Genomic DNA, 14231 nt, shown 5'->3' on the forward strand with positions numbered 1-14231 from the left:
CTTCACCCCTCCTCCCCTCCCCATCTACAAACACTTTATTTTCATCTTTTCATTATCTCACATTTTTTTCTTTTCCCTTTTTACCCTTCCCCTACCCATCCCACCTTCCCTACACCTTTAGCTCCTTTCTTCCCATTTCTCAATGTCAGTAATCTTACTAGGTTCTTTTTTTTTTGTCTTGTTTTGTCTTTGTTTTTTGAGTCAGGGTGAGACAGGGTAAATTGCTAAATTGCTCAGGAACTTTCAGTCTTCATGTCTCAGCCTCCCAGAGTTCAGGGATTATAGGTGTACACCAGTATTCTTGGCACAGCGATTCTATTTTAAGTCAGATATGGTTTTTAAACTTTACATGAGTAGGGGGTCAGGGAAATAGCTTAGTGGCAGAGCACTTGCCTAGCATGTGTGACACTTGGGGTTTGATCCCCTGCACCACCAAAACTTTTTACGTGATTGGAGCTGGGCCTGCTTCACACACTATTTTGTCAATGGCAGTCCTTGCAGTTTGGACAATTTTGGGAGAAGCTTCTAGAAGGAGAGGGATGCAGGAACCTTGAGGGAAATGGGTAAGAGAAGATAACGTGAAATTACAGTTGGTCAAGATGAGAGGGGTGGAAGGAAGAGACTGAAAAAAGAAGGCAGTGTGGCCAAGCAGTTGCAGGTATGGATGAGAAACAGCACCGGGCTCCATGGTGGGACAGGGAGAAAATGACACGTTCCATGAAGAGGGCATCAGTGATCCCACAGAGAGAAGCAGGCTAGAGACCGAGGGAGTCGTGGAAAAATGAGGCTAAGGTGGGCCTCAGGCTCTCAGGAAGGTTCCCATAGCCAGAGATACTGCTGTGTGGGTTTGTGAGTGGAGGACTTAGAAGCGAAATGGGGAAGACAGACAGGAAGCAGGGGGGTGGGAGTAGAGCCTGTTGCTATGGTGTGAGCTGGGCCCTGGGCCTCCACCCAGGAGTCAGGATCTGGCCCAGTGCAGGGACAGGCACTGCCAAGTGAACACAGCCAGCTTCTTGGGTGGGTTTTACCGTCGCTGGGAGAGGGAGGATGGGGGTGGGGGAGTGAGGAAGTGGTAAACAAACTGGAAAGGACATAGGAAGACACTACAACTTTCCACCATGACCAAAGCCCTGGGCATTTTCCTACCCGCCTGGTCTCTGGGCCCTGCCTGCCGTGAGAGTCAGGGAAGAAGGCTGATTGCAGGAATCAAAGTTTCAGACATGGGAACAAGGGTAGGGATGGTTTGGGAATTAAATTCCCTAAACGAGGCTGATGATACCTATTGGGTCTCCTTTATACCTGCGGGAACAGAGCAGATAGACCCTTCGTCTGGTTATGTTGGTGGTGTAGGAACAGCTGATGGATGTATGGTCAGGGTCCAGGGTGCAGGTCGTGACAGAAAAAAAGTCCCGAGTGAGTGTGCAATATTCGTTGTAGACATCACAGAAGTAGTCAGTATAGCTGCAGAACTTCTGGATGTCTTTCCAGGGGGCATGTAGCACATAATGGATCTCAGGGCAATACCAGTTTTGCCTTCTGCCCCTCACATAGGCCATAAAGCCATTGCAGTAGCCCTGGAAACCCTCCGCGTAGGTAACCTTGGGATAGTCGACGTGTAAGGTGCGGAAGTTTTGGACTTCGGGATGCAGCTTGATGTTCTCAACTGGCGTTGGCCCTAGAACAAGCTGAAGGAAAAGGAGCTGGGCCACAGCTGGTGCCATTCCTCCTGCTGGCAGAGACAAGGTGGTTGGAGTCAGGGAGGGCCTAGGGTGGCTGTATGCCCCTCCCAGAGCCTCCAGCACTGCTCAACCTTCCCCATGTGCCTTCCTTACCCTCTAAGAGCTGGCTGGTCAGAGCTCAGCCCTCAACCCCTTTCGCCCCAGAAAGAGAATGTACTTGCCCAAAGCCACCCACAGCCAGCCCCATCCCCTGGTCCACTGGAGTCTCAATCTCACCCAATTTGTGAGCTGCTGCGCGTGCAGATTAAGAAATCCAGCTGGTCCTTGGGTGAGAGACACTTCCCAGTTATCTACCCCACACCCTTTCTAGTAAAAAAAAAAAATTGCAGAAAGGCTAGAAGAAACAGGCTAGCTGATGATTCTCACACAGCTCTGGAAGCTCTGGAAGGCCCGGGGCTGAAGACAGCTGGGTGGGGACAGGGATGCGTCTTGCTTGAAGAGAAGGACAGCCTAGCGTTGAGCTGCACTAAAGGTTTCTTGGTGAAGACCAGTCCAGGAGGAAGAAGTGTCCCCGAGTTTGCACAGCCCCTGTGCTGAGGGGGTTGGATGGGTGGGAGGAAAGAGATATTGTCTGGTCTCCTCCTCTTTGGTGTCTTTAGAACACTTAGTTCCAACTGTCTTGCCAGAAATCCCTTGGTCCCTGGGCTTCCTTTGATGTTTGCTCTGGTGCATCAGCCCTGCTCCCACAGCAAGGTTGGAAGAAAAGTGCTGTCCTGTTCCTGAGGAGCTAAGTGTTTCTTATTATTCCTGACCCTCAGAGAACAGAGGCTCCACCACTCAGGAGCTCAGGAAGCTATGCATGCGTGGGGGCCTCCCACCTAACTGCCAGGCTGAGGCCGGGCGGGTGGTGCACACCTGTAATACCAGCACTCAGGAGCCAGAGCCAGGGAGATTGCTGGGGGTTCGAGGACAGCGTGGGCTACATAATGAGTTCAAAGCCTTCCTGAGCTACATAGCAAGACCTGGTCTAGAAAACACTGCTTTGAAAAAGTGCCAGGCTGAGAATCAAGGTTCTTCAAGGTCCCTGTTACCAATCCTGCTCTTGTCACGTCAACACGTCTCACCTGTAACACGGGCCCCTTCAGTCCTATGCATACTTAACTCTGAACCCTCTAACTTAGGAGTTAGGTCCACCGCATAACCTAGACGTGAGGGGACATGACCTAAAGCCCAAGCCCCGCCTGATCAGACTCCCACGGTTAGCTGGTCTTCGGGTAATAGTCACACTGGGGAGAGAGCCAGGCTCCTGGTTCTCTTGCCTCAACTAGCAACTATGCTGGTGCCCGGAGCTGCCAGCCCTAGTCCTTGACCTCCACAAGCCTCGCAGCCCTGTCGCTTGGAGGTGCTGTCCACATTTGGGGCTGCTTCTTGGGAGAACCTTTTCAACCTCCACAAGCCGGTCAGGGATTCCAAAGGCAGAAGGAACAGTGGGTGCCCCAAGGGGCTGCAGGGAAACACACTGAAGTTCCCTTTTATGGCCCCTCATCCACAGCACCCGTAGACTGGCTTTTTCTGACAAACACAAGCTAGAGTCTGAGCACGAGTCCATCCTCCCCACAACTTCTTGTGTAGTGGTAGTTTCTTCACTGTTACCGTCTAGATCCGGAATACCCGCCCCCCAAACTCTCACATGTTCAGAGATGGGGTATTTGAAAGGTGCCTGGGTCATGAGATCACGGTACTCATCGGCGGAGCAGTGTACAGCTGAGTCGATGGGACTGTGCTGTGAGGAGGTGAGGCCCGCTTGGAGTGCGTCGCGGCGGGTGGCTTATGACTCACAAGGTTCTATCCCCGTTTGCGTCCAAGGCTCCTTCCTCTCTTTTCTCCCTACTTCCGGCTGCCCCGGGCTGCTGCTTTTCTCTACCATGACCCCCACCATGCTGTTTCTGCTTTGGAGTCAGCTGACCAGGGTCTGAATCCTCCCAAAACACCAGCAAATTAAACCTCTCCTCCTCTAAGTTGCGGGTGTTGGGTGGCTAGCGTGTCCCGGTGATGAGAAGGCAGACAGATCCACTCACTTTCAGGTGTTAGGAACAGAGAGTGGTCCTAAGCTCTTCCATCCCCGACCCCCATACCAAGCGTCAAGACGGCATGGTGGGTAAGGTCCAGGCTTTCAAGTAAAACAGACCAGAAACAGCCCTGGTTCTGCAGCTCCCATGCTGCGGGCCATTAGTCTGACTGAGTTCACTAAACCACCACACACGTGAGCTTCTTTGTTCTCTCGGGAGAAGTGTTTTATGCATCGCGGCAGGACCCGCCTTCATTAAGGTGTGTGCAAGAGCTCCGACCAGTGCCTGGTCTGCGGCGAGCACTCAGTATGAGCATGAACCCATTGGCCGTGAAGGCCTGACACCCCTTCTCGCTCCTGTTTCTTTCGCTCAGGCTCTCCTCTCTCCTGGACACCACGCACTTTCCAGCTCTCGGTATGCTCAATGCAAGTATGTCTCTCACGGAATTGCCAGACGTGGTCTCCTCCTTGGCCTCACACTTGGCAGCAGCCCCCGGCCCACTTCCATGCCCTTGCCCAACTGTCCCCTCTACCAGGAATGCTGCCGCCACCACCCGCCCACCCCTCCCTCTTGCCCGTCAGTCCCACAGGTCCCATTTCAGAGTCAGTGCTTGGAATGACCCCCCCGCCAGAACTGTGCACACCCAACCAAGGGAAGACGAAACTCAGGTGGCTCATCTGTTATTCAGGCTGCTCAACGACACACCGCTGGGAGCCTTGCAGGCCCCTGCTGGACCAGGCTGACCCAGGCCTTTGGAGGAAGCCAACCACAAAGGCTGGGGCCTCAGCCTTGTGCCACCTTGACCCTCAAGCCTGCTGCTTCCCTGAGAAGAGAAAGAGGCTTTCTGGGCCTCGTAGTCTTCCTCTTCCTCCATTCCCAGCCCACGCGTCATCACCCTACAGCTACCAGCCCTCACCTCTGCCTGTGGGATTACAGAAACCAAAGGACACAGAATAGAAGAGAGTGTTCAGGACGTAAAGCTGAGTGACCTGCTGGGCTCCTGCTTCCTCTTCTGTCAGATGGCATAGTACCTTCCTTACCTCCTAAGACTGCAAGAATAAAATCAGACGGAAAATGTGAAAGTGCTTTTTAATCACTAAATAATGTATAAGTGGAGACGGGCGTGGTGGCGCACGCCTGTAATCCCAGCACTTGGGAGGCTGAGGCAGGAGGATGCTGTGAGTTTGAGACCGGCCTGGGCTACATAGTGAGCTCCAGTTCAGTCTCAGCTACATAGTGAGACCCTGTCTCAAAAACAAAAACAAAACAAAACAGCCAGATATCTGAAAGACACTTAGAAAAATGCTGTGGATTATATCTATAATTCTGTAGGACAGTCATACGTAAACATATGTGCTACAAAGTCACCAGCATAGGTCCAGGAGCAGTGCTAAGTGGGAGCAGAGCAAGACCTTTGGGTCCCCAACTACAGTCCTGGATGCCTGGCCTCTCAAATCTGTCCTTGAAGTGCGGCTACATAGAATTGCTGCATCCACTCTGACGTCCCGCTCGTGGTTTGATATGCTCCGTAAGCCCAGGATTCGTGGACTTGCTCTTCCTTACCCTGAAGAAGCACTGTACAGACACAGAAGCCAAGTTCCAGAGGGATGGTGGTTTGGTCCAGGTTGTAGGTTTGCTCAGTGGTTCTTTTTTTTTGGGGGGGGGTTTGAGACAGGGTCTCACTATGTAGTTGAGACTGACCTGGAACTCACTACGTAGTCCAGACTGGTCTCGAACTCATAGCGATCCTCCTGCCTCAGCCTCCCAAGTTCTGGGATCACAGGCATGCGCCACCATGCCCAGCTCTTCAGTGGTTCTTGACAGGACAATTTCATAATGTCTGGAGAATGTCAGGGTGCCATAACTGGAAGTTGCTACTGGCACAAAGTCAGGGATGTTGCTAAAAATCTGCATTGCACAAGACAGTTGCCCCTACAAAGAACTGTCCGGAGTAAGAGGCAAATAATTCTGAGACTGAGAAGCCCTGGTCTGATTAATGAGATAGTCAAATTTCCTTACAAGAGCAGACTGACTTGTATGTCATGTTTGTGTTCTGTTGCGGCCCTGGGAATGCATGTGCAGGGTCTCCACGTGCTGAGCAAGCTCTCTACCCCAACCCATATCCCCATCCCGTTTATTTGTTTTGATTTTGAGGCAGGGCCTTGGTAAATTCCCCAAACTGTCCTCAAACTTCTCATTCTGCTGCCCTGGCTTCCCATTAGCTGGTCTTACAGGCGTGAACAACCATGCTGCCTTACTTTATGTATTTGAAAGACTTGGAAAACATATGAAACCTGGAGGGCAAAAGAAATGGAAATGTTTTTCGGTTTTTTTTTTTTTTTTTTTTTTTTTTTTTTTTTTTTTTTTTTTTTTTTTTTTTTTTTGATTTTTCGAGACAGGATCTCACTATGTAGTTGAGACTGACCAGGAACTCACTATGTAGCTCAGGCTGGTCTCGAACTCACAGCATCCTCCTGCCTCAGCCTCCCGAGTGCTGGGATTACAGGAGTGCACCACCACGCCCGGCCTTTTTAAATTTTTATTTATTTATTTTTGGTACTGGGGATCAACCTCAGGACCTTGCACTTGCCAGGCAGGCATGGTGCCACTGAGCTAAATCCTCGGCCCTTTGTTTTTAAATTTAATTTAAATTTATTTTACCCCATTCCCCTCTCCTCTCAAGCCCCCTGCCCACCCTATGCACAAAAGTTTTGTGGAAATGTTTTTTGTTAAACAGATGTTTATTGTAATGGTGCTGGTTCTTTTACTGCCAAAAGGAGTACCAATAGTTCAACATTGAAATGATAACTTTATTTTTCTTATAAAGAGGACCCTCTGAGCTGGGCATAGTGATGCAAACCTGTATTCTGAGTACTCTAGGAGGCTGAGGCAGGACAATCACAAATTCAAGCAGTCTTAGCAATTTAGCAACTTACTGAGACCCTGTCTCAAAATAAAAAATAAAAGGATTGGGGCTCATTGAGAAGGCCCTGAATTCAACCTCCAGTAGCTCCCCCACAAAAAAGAAGACCCTTAAAACTGAAAAAAAAATTTGAAAAAAAAAGAAGACCCATGGCCTGTAAACCTCAATACATTTTATCCGTCCTTCTCCAGCAGCAAGCATTTGTAGAATAATGGCTGACAAGAAGTGCGGTGGTGAGTGCCAGTAATGCAGGGAATGCCAAGCTTCTGCCCAGAGTAGGCTCCTTATGATTTCACTGACATTTCTTTTCTTTTCTTTTGGTACCAGGGATTGAACTCAGGTCCTTGCACTTGTGAGGCAGGTGCCAGAACCACTGAGCTAAATCCCCAGCCCTCATTGACATTTCTTTTTGCTCTGTCCAACTCACGTTGCTCAAACAGTACACCTGGTCACAGGCGGTTCCTGGGTTGTCCTTAAACCCAAGGGATGGATGGCTTCAGCCATCAAAGCATTCTTGTTCAGTTCCACTCCTGTGTGAGGTGCAAAAGGACTGTGACAGGCTTCTGGCACTCTAGGAGTTGACAGTCTAAGCTGGAGGAAAATAAATATATGTGAAAAAATAATCAATGGTTTAAAGCAGAAAATAATACTTCTGGAAGACAGCTAATGCTGTAGAGAGATAGAGGCAAGAAAGATCTCTCTGATTTGAGAGGGTCAGGGAAAATTTCCCAGGGGAGGAGAGTGGTCATCCTGGGGCCTCAGGATGAGTCTCTTGGGGCACATAGGACTTACATGGAGATAAATAAGATTACAGAAGTATGATTGAGAGGAGAGAGGAAACCGGCCTGGCAGTTTTTGAGGTACTAAACAGGATAAGAGTCAGAGGCAAAGGCAGAAAGATGGTTTTGTGAGATGGTGGCAGGCCCAAGGCTCAAGCTGAGAAACTTACACTCTAGTCTGTCCATAGAGGGTGGGGAAAGCCAGCTTCCGAGACAGGGTGACCCAGTGAAGCCTCTCGTCCTGCGCCAGGTCCTTCTCTCCTGCATCCCTGCTTGGGAGCCAAGGGTTCCAACTTTCTGTTTCGGAGTTTGCCTCCTCCAAACCCGCAGCTGTTCCAGGAAAGGTCATGGGAATTCAAAGACCCAAATCAAGTCCCCTGTCTGACCCAAACTTGCTTGTGTGTTTCACTTTTCCCAAATACAGAAATGAGCCCATTACTCTTGTTTATCTAAGGATCAACAAAATTAGGATAAAAGAACTTGGATCTGCTCCTGCTTAGAGAAAAATAACACTCTCCTGGGTTTTCCACTGGTATCCAGAGGCTGTGTGGAACTCCGGAAGAGAGAGCTTTGGCTCTAAAGGGCAGGCACCATGCCAGGCTGGGCCCCCTCCCGCCTCTCCCATCCCAGGCAAGAGGAAGCAGCAGCTGTTGTCCTGCAGGGAGCACAGGCAGAGGTCCACCTGGCACTGCTGGGATTTTCACAACAGCCCAACTTAAAACACACACACACACACACACACACACACACACACACACACACAGTCTCGGGGAGGCTGGGCCAACAGCCATGACTGTGGCAGTAGAGAGAGGAAGGAAGCCTGGTAGAGGTTGTTCTCGTGAAAGGCTGCCTTCCCTCATCTTCCCTCACCATTTTGCCTCCTGCTTTCCTTTTCAAAGTTTCTCTCCTCCTGCAAGGCTCCCTGACGAGTCCTTGGTCTAAGGTCTCACTCCTTACGTTCTCCCTAACCCTGTCCCCTTCCCTTATCCTTTCCTTTATCCCACAAATGGAATGAAGGAAAATAGGAGTAAAACTACCCTACCAAGTGCAAAGAGAAGCAGATCTTGTGGATAGTTTAGCCAAATAAACATGCACAATTACTTTCCTTACCGAAATAGTTGTGGCCAAAGGTTTCAGCCTGAATTGGGCAAATGGTAGCTTCAACTCTTCCACTTCAATTTTCATATGTAAACTTCAACTTTCTCTCCCTTTCCTGCTGCCCTGAGACAGCGGGGCCTTGTTTATTTCATCTGCACACAGCACTAAGCAGCCTTCTGGAGAGTCCAGCATAATGGAGTTGCAGAGCAAACCAGGATAATTATAATGACAAGAAAACACAAGCACAGGGGCAGTTCAGATAGTGGTTTGGAAACATCTCTCTCCAGGAGAATGGGAAATGGAAAAGAGACTGGGCTAGGAATTCAAATGAGCCCAAAGCCTCCTAACCCTCTTCCTGCCCAGCCCAGAACTCATCTGGTCTGCCTTGATCTGCATTTGATATGCTTTAAAATAAGGATTTTATCCCCAATCCTGAGGACTTCTACAGCGGCAAGATAGTGCTACCGTCTAGATGTGCTTTTAAGGGTGAGCACCATAACAAAGAAATAAAGGGCTGTCCCACAGTTGGGGCCTCCCTGAGGGACAGCCCACAGAGCCTAAGGCCTGCGTCACCTTCTTCTTAATTCTCTCTTGCCATCTAGTGGTGTTTTCGGTCCACAACACCACCTTTCCATCATGCCTCCTCACACAAACCTGCTCGCTCTCCACTAAAATCGTCTCGCTCTGGCCTCACAACAGACGCCTCATTGACTTCCTCACTCAAAGTCCCTAACTTTGACAATCAGAACACAAACCTTGTGATCAAGATGATTTACATGACCTCTTCACAGTTTTAATCCACACGACATACAAGAGACAGACAGGCCTTGTACTCTTCTGCTCCTAGTAAAAGTCACAATCTCAGTTTCTCTCATAGGGATTGAACCCAGTGCCTTTAAACTAAGCTACATCTCCAGCCCACCCTCTCCCTTTATTTGTTTATTTGTTCTGTTTTGTTTTGGTACTAGGGATCGAACTCGGGTCCTCCCGCTTGCAAGGCAGGCGGTGGAACCACTGAGCTAAATCCCCAGCCCGCTCCCCTCCCCCGCCTTTATTTTTGAGACAAGGTCTTGCTAAATCACTAAGTCAACCAAGCTGGGCTCAAACTTGGAATCCTTCCGCCCTGGCCTCCGAGAATGCTGGAATTCCATGGGGGCACTCTGCGCCAGGCCATCACAGCCCTTCTAAAAGTCCTAAGAGTCCCAGTGGTCCAATTTCTGACCCCTCTCTGAATCCCTCCTCACTTACTGGTCACCCTCCTGTTCCACCTGCTTTGGGGCTTTACAGTGCTGCTCTCTCCACCTGGAACACCCTTCCTGAGACAAGCACAAGTTCACCCACTCATCTTCAAGTCTCCATCTCTGACCTCCTTGATGACTTTTTTGTTGTTGTTCTTGATTTTGTTTGTTTGTTTGTTTTTGGTACTGGGGATTGAACTCAGGCCCTTGTGCTTTCGAGGCAGGCAGCAGAACCACTGAGCCAAATCCCGGGCCCAAACTTTTTTTTTTTTTTTTAAAGACAGGGTCTTGCCATGTATTTCAGACTGGCCTTGAACTCACTGTGTAGTCCAGGCTGGCCCCAAATTCTTGGTAATTCGCTTGCCTCAGCCTCCTGAGTGCTGGGATTACAGGCATGCACCACCACCCCAGGTAGCCTTACTTAAATTAAAAATGACTGCCCACCAATCCCTATCCTGTCTACTTTTTTCTTTAGCAGTTATCACTTTAAGCAAAATATATCTGTATTTACTGTCTTTCTCCAATGGAATGTAAGATCCACAGAGGTAGAGATTTGTGTCTCTGGTTCACTGATGTATCCCAAGTATACTGGCTTATAGGAGGTGCTCATTTAATATTTGTTGCCTACATGACAGTTGAACCTGAGATTCTGAGTTCACCTACTACTTATAGGTGGATTTTGAATACAAAAATAACATCTTTGTTTCCCAGCCTTCCCAACCACACAGTGATGCTTCTCTGCCTGAGCTTCTCAGTTCACCCACATATCGTATTCCAAACTCTCAGGAGCCCCCAGAGCAGCACTGACCAGGCTGTAACCACCATGAGGAACAGGTGAAAGAAAGTTTGGGCAGGATGTTAAAGCGACATCACCAAAGGCACTTCAAATGTAAACATTTAGATAATGGTCCAGTTTTGCAACTTCCATAAAGTAGGGAGGGGGAGAGTGAGAATGAGAGTCCTGGGTGCCTTCCCCAGGTAACGCCAGGTGACCCTGCTCAGCACCTGGAACCAGAGGAACCCAGAGAAATGAATCACCCTGGATGGCTGAGCTGTTGGGGATGGTGACGGGCATGGTGACTATGACGATTCATCCGCTTCCCTCGTCTCCTCCAACAGATAAGCAGTGTGCCTGTCGAATGACAAGAAACTACAAAATCCTTCTTCTACACTACTCCACCCTACTTCTAGTTAGAAAAACTTAATCCTTGACACCACAGTGATTGGTGGTTCTTAAATATCAGAGACACATGGGGGGGGCTCTCCCTGAAATTCATCTGTGTTGACACCTGGGTCAGGTATTTTTACTGAGTCATTAAAATCACGTGGACAGAGCCCACGCACAATACAGTCTGAATGTGGGATCGCAGCTTCCTCATTGCCTAATGTGTTAGGCAGGCTGACTGGGTCCATAGGCTTCCACTTACTTGGGACAGGTAAGTGGAGAGGCGTGAACCTGATTCATCTCCTGATAGGAACAGCATAGTTCTTAAGGAGTCAGGCAGCAAGCAGAGGCCCTTAAAGATCTGACAGCCCAGCAAGGGTGGCTACATCCTCAGTCCCTGGAACAGGAGTCACAGTTTGAAGGCTGAACAAGAAGGTGAGGCCTGCAACAAGATACGGTGAGGAGAAAGAATAAAGGAGGAAGGATGGGTTCTGAGCATCTTCACACTCTGCAGAGTAGTAAGATATATGAGAGACCTCTGTGGTAGGTTCTGATCTCCTGCTCAATGTTATGGCTCAAGGCTGAGAAAAAAAATGGATAGGAAACAGGGAGCTGGGAGAGCCAATGTTGCTTAATCAGCAAAGACACTGGCCAGTCCAAGCCACTTTTTTTGGGGGGGGTACTCAAACTCAGGACCTTGCACTAGTGAGGCAGGTGAGAAGGCCACTCATTTTTATTAGTAATCAATTGGGGTAAAGGCAAGCTACGTGCAAGGACATGCAGTCATGCAGACTTTATAGAAATGGATGCAGGCAAGGCTTGTAAAGGAAAAAAGACAAAGCACTCTCAAATTAGGAACAGAGTAGACAAAATATAGGGTTGTAGTTAAAATCTTGTCCTTCTAGTTAAGAAGGTTTTAATTGTGGGAACGGAATTTGGGTACAAGTTATTCTGACCTTGGCACGTAGGCTTTGGCTCGACTCGCTTCTCACAACAAGCCAGTTGATGGGTTAACGCTTTACAGTCTTCTCTGCTTACAGCCTATTTTGGGGCATAATCAATATTGGGGTCCCCCACAAAGATAGAAAAAGCAGGCACTCAATTTAGAGGGGATAGTACACGAGAGAGAGGAAGAGCACTCAAGAGACGACAGAGATATAAAATGAGAAAGCAGCTGGGTCGGGGGAAACGGGGATAGGAGGGTGGAAGGGTTGAGACACGACTATAGAAACACGGGGACCACAAGAAGATGGCAGCTGAAGGAGAGGAGATAAAACGAGTGAGAGGCAATAGGGACAGGATGACAGGACATAGGGATATCAGGTCACAGTAGATGAGGGCACGCAGCGGGAGGAGGAGAGATACTGAGTGAGGAAAGGAGACACAGACACAGGGTAGGGAGAGGGGCGAGCAGCTGTACGGAGGCAGCTTCTCAACTGAACACCTGTGCTCTGTGTCCCTAGCAACCCCGTCCTGTCCTGCCTCCCTGACCACTGTCCCTAAAAGAGATGACATCGGCCAGACCAAGATGCTTCTGCCTGCCGCTGCTCCTGCTGCTAGGGCTGTGGGTGGCAGAGATCCCAGTCAGCGCCAAACCCAGAAACATGACCTCAGCCCAGTGGTTTGCAACTCAGCACGTGCAACCCAAGCCTCAAAACTGCAACCCAGCGATGGGCCGAATCAACAAGTACACAAAGCACTGCAAACCTCTCAACTCCTTCCTGCATGCATCCTTCTCCAGTGTGGCTGCCACCTGCCAGACCCCCGGCATACCCTGCAAGAACGGCCATAAAAACTGCCATCAGAGCTCACACACCGTGTCCCTGACCATGTGTAAGCATACCTCAGGGAGGTACCCCAACTGCAGGTACAAAGAGAATCATCAAAATGCATCTTACATAGTGGCCTGTGACCCTCCCCAGAAGAAGGACTCTGGGAAATTCCACCTGGTTCCTGTGCACCTGGACCGCATCATTTAGGTTTCCAGGCTCCTTACTCCTTGCTTGAGCTTCGTTCCTCCTCCTGGTCTCCTCCTCCACCCAGAGCATATTCTTCCCCTCACGTCTTGTACCCTTCATTGTTTGGCTCTTTGGAAAGGCCAAGGCAGAACTTACGCTGACATGGTGGGCTGAGCTCTAGAGAAAGGCACTGTCTTTCATCTTTTCTTCCCCCCACCCCCGGTACTGGTGACCGAACTCGGTACCTCAGGACCTTGTGCTTGCTAAGCAGGCTTGGCGCCACTGAGCTAGATCCCAGGGCCCATGTCTTTCATCTTTTTGTTGCTTCTTCCACCCCCGCTCCCAAGTTTATCCCCCGCAAGACGGGCAGAGCAAGCTCAGAGCCTAGGCTTCCCCGGACTGTGCTTTTGAACTCTTACCTGCCACATCGCGTCGTATGAACGCAGCAAGACAAAGGGAAGAAACAGATGGAGAAGGCGCAAGTAGAATGTATAGACGGCACTGATTCCACTCCTAAACTGGAAGTCTTCCCAGCCTTGATGTGGGACAGTGAACTGTGTGGGGAGAGGTGGCCGGAAGGAAGAAAAGCAAACCAACAAATGCAGCATCACATGTACAGAGCACTTCATGTTTTTCACAACATGGCCACGTGAGTCCTCTAATCCCCGATGGCAGAGGTGACTTAATCTTCTTCATGGACGGGGAGTTTGGGATTTCAGAAAGCTTAGTCAGCTAAACAGCCCAGGAGCCGAATCTGGACTTGAAAATAAGTGGCCTTCGTCTAAATACAGCACAACTCTCCCAGCTGGGCAGGAAAGAGTCCATTGCAAGAGCGGGAGAAGCAGGGAAGAGTTCACCTGTGAAGAAATGCATGCCCTGAGAGCCGTCAGAGCCACTCACTCTGTGTTGGCTGCAATAAAGATCGTTACCTCTCTAGCCAAGAGACTTCTTTTATGAGGCGCCTTAATCTTAAACGGAATCTTAACTCCTTCTCTCTCTGCCTTTCTAACTGCCCCTCCCTCTTCTCTAGCCCCCATCTCTTCTGGCCTGGGCCCTGAGTCTTGTTCTGGCAGGATTCCCTCGGCCTGAAGGCAAAGGGTAAGGGGTGTGTCCTAGCGTCATCCCACTATTCCAGGATCATGTTTCCTTTGACCTTCAGGGACTTCCGTGGCCCAGAAGCCGCTTGTCATAAACAGACTGGTGGGGCTGCCAGAGCTTCCTTCCTCAAGATAACGATCTCCCCTGCCTCAGTGCTTCCCTGGCTGTCCACACTGGCAGTCTGCCCAGGCCTGAGGGGTTGAGAGGTAGAAATGCCCTCTCCC

The 14231-nt window shown here is 49.7% G+C and overlaps 2 protein-coding genes and 1 long non-coding RNA gene across 4 annotated transcripts; 1 reads left to right on the forward strand and 2 right to left on the reverse strand.

Moving 5' to 3' along the window:
- Nucleotides 1-287: 287 nt before the first annotated feature.
- On the reverse strand, nt 288-3467 carry Rnase13 (ribonuclease A family member 13 (inactive)). 2 transcript variants are annotated; one of them, XM_033765340.1, is made up of 3 exons: nt 3370-3467; nt 2106-2267; nt 288-1729 (listed from the first exon to the last, which is right to left on the reverse strand). In XM_033765340.1, the coding sequence occupies exon 3, from the start codon at nt 1719-1721 to the stop codon at nt 1260-1262; it is 462 nt and encodes a 153-aa protein (XP_033621231.1). In that variant the 5' UTR covers nt 1722-1729; nt 2106-2267; nt 3370-3467; the 3' UTR covers nt 288-1259. The 2 variants fall into 2 exon arrangements, with proteins under 2 accessions (XP_033621231.1, XP_010636144.1); XM_010637842.3 differs by having other exon boundaries at nt 2106-2272.
- A 3290-nt stretch (nt 3468-6757) lies between these two features.
- On the reverse strand, nt 6758-9021 carry LOC104871771. The gene is made up of 3 exons (XR_782966.2): nt 8561-9021; nt 7621-7780; nt 6758-7262 (listed from the first exon to the last, which is right to left on the reverse strand). It is a non-coding gene; the product is annotated as an uncharacterized LOC104871771 (long non-coding RNA).
- Nucleotides 9022-12459: 3438 nt separating this feature from the next.
- On the forward strand, nt 12460-13056 carry LOC104871770 (ribonuclease 7). Its single transcript, XM_010637840.2, has one exon. It carries the CDS (start codon nt 12460-12462, stop codon nt 12928-12930), a length of 471 nt encoding a protein of 156 aa, XP_010636142.1. The 3' UTR covers nt 12931-13056.
- Nucleotides 13057-14231: the final 1175 nt, after the last annotated feature.

Source organism: Fukomys damarensis, unplaced genomic scaffold (assembly GCF_012274545.1).
Source record: "Fukomys damarensis isolate Sample0158 unplaced genomic scaffold, DMR_v1.0_HiC HiC_scaffold_17, whole genome shotgun sequence".
NCBI classification, from domain to species: Eukaryota; Metazoa; Chordata; class Mammalia; order Rodentia; family Bathyergidae; genus Fukomys; species Fukomys damarensis.

Bases quoted from the DNA above. Each gene is read 5' to 3' on its own strand.
- LOC104871770 (XM_010637840.2), top strand. From the start codon at position 12,460: ATGACATCGGCCAGACCAAGATGCTTCTGCCTGCCGCTGCTCCTGCTG.
- Rnase13 (XM_033765340.1), bottom strand. From the start codon at position 1,721: ATGGCACCAGCTGTGGCCCAGCTCCTTTTCCTTCAGCTTGTTCTAGGG.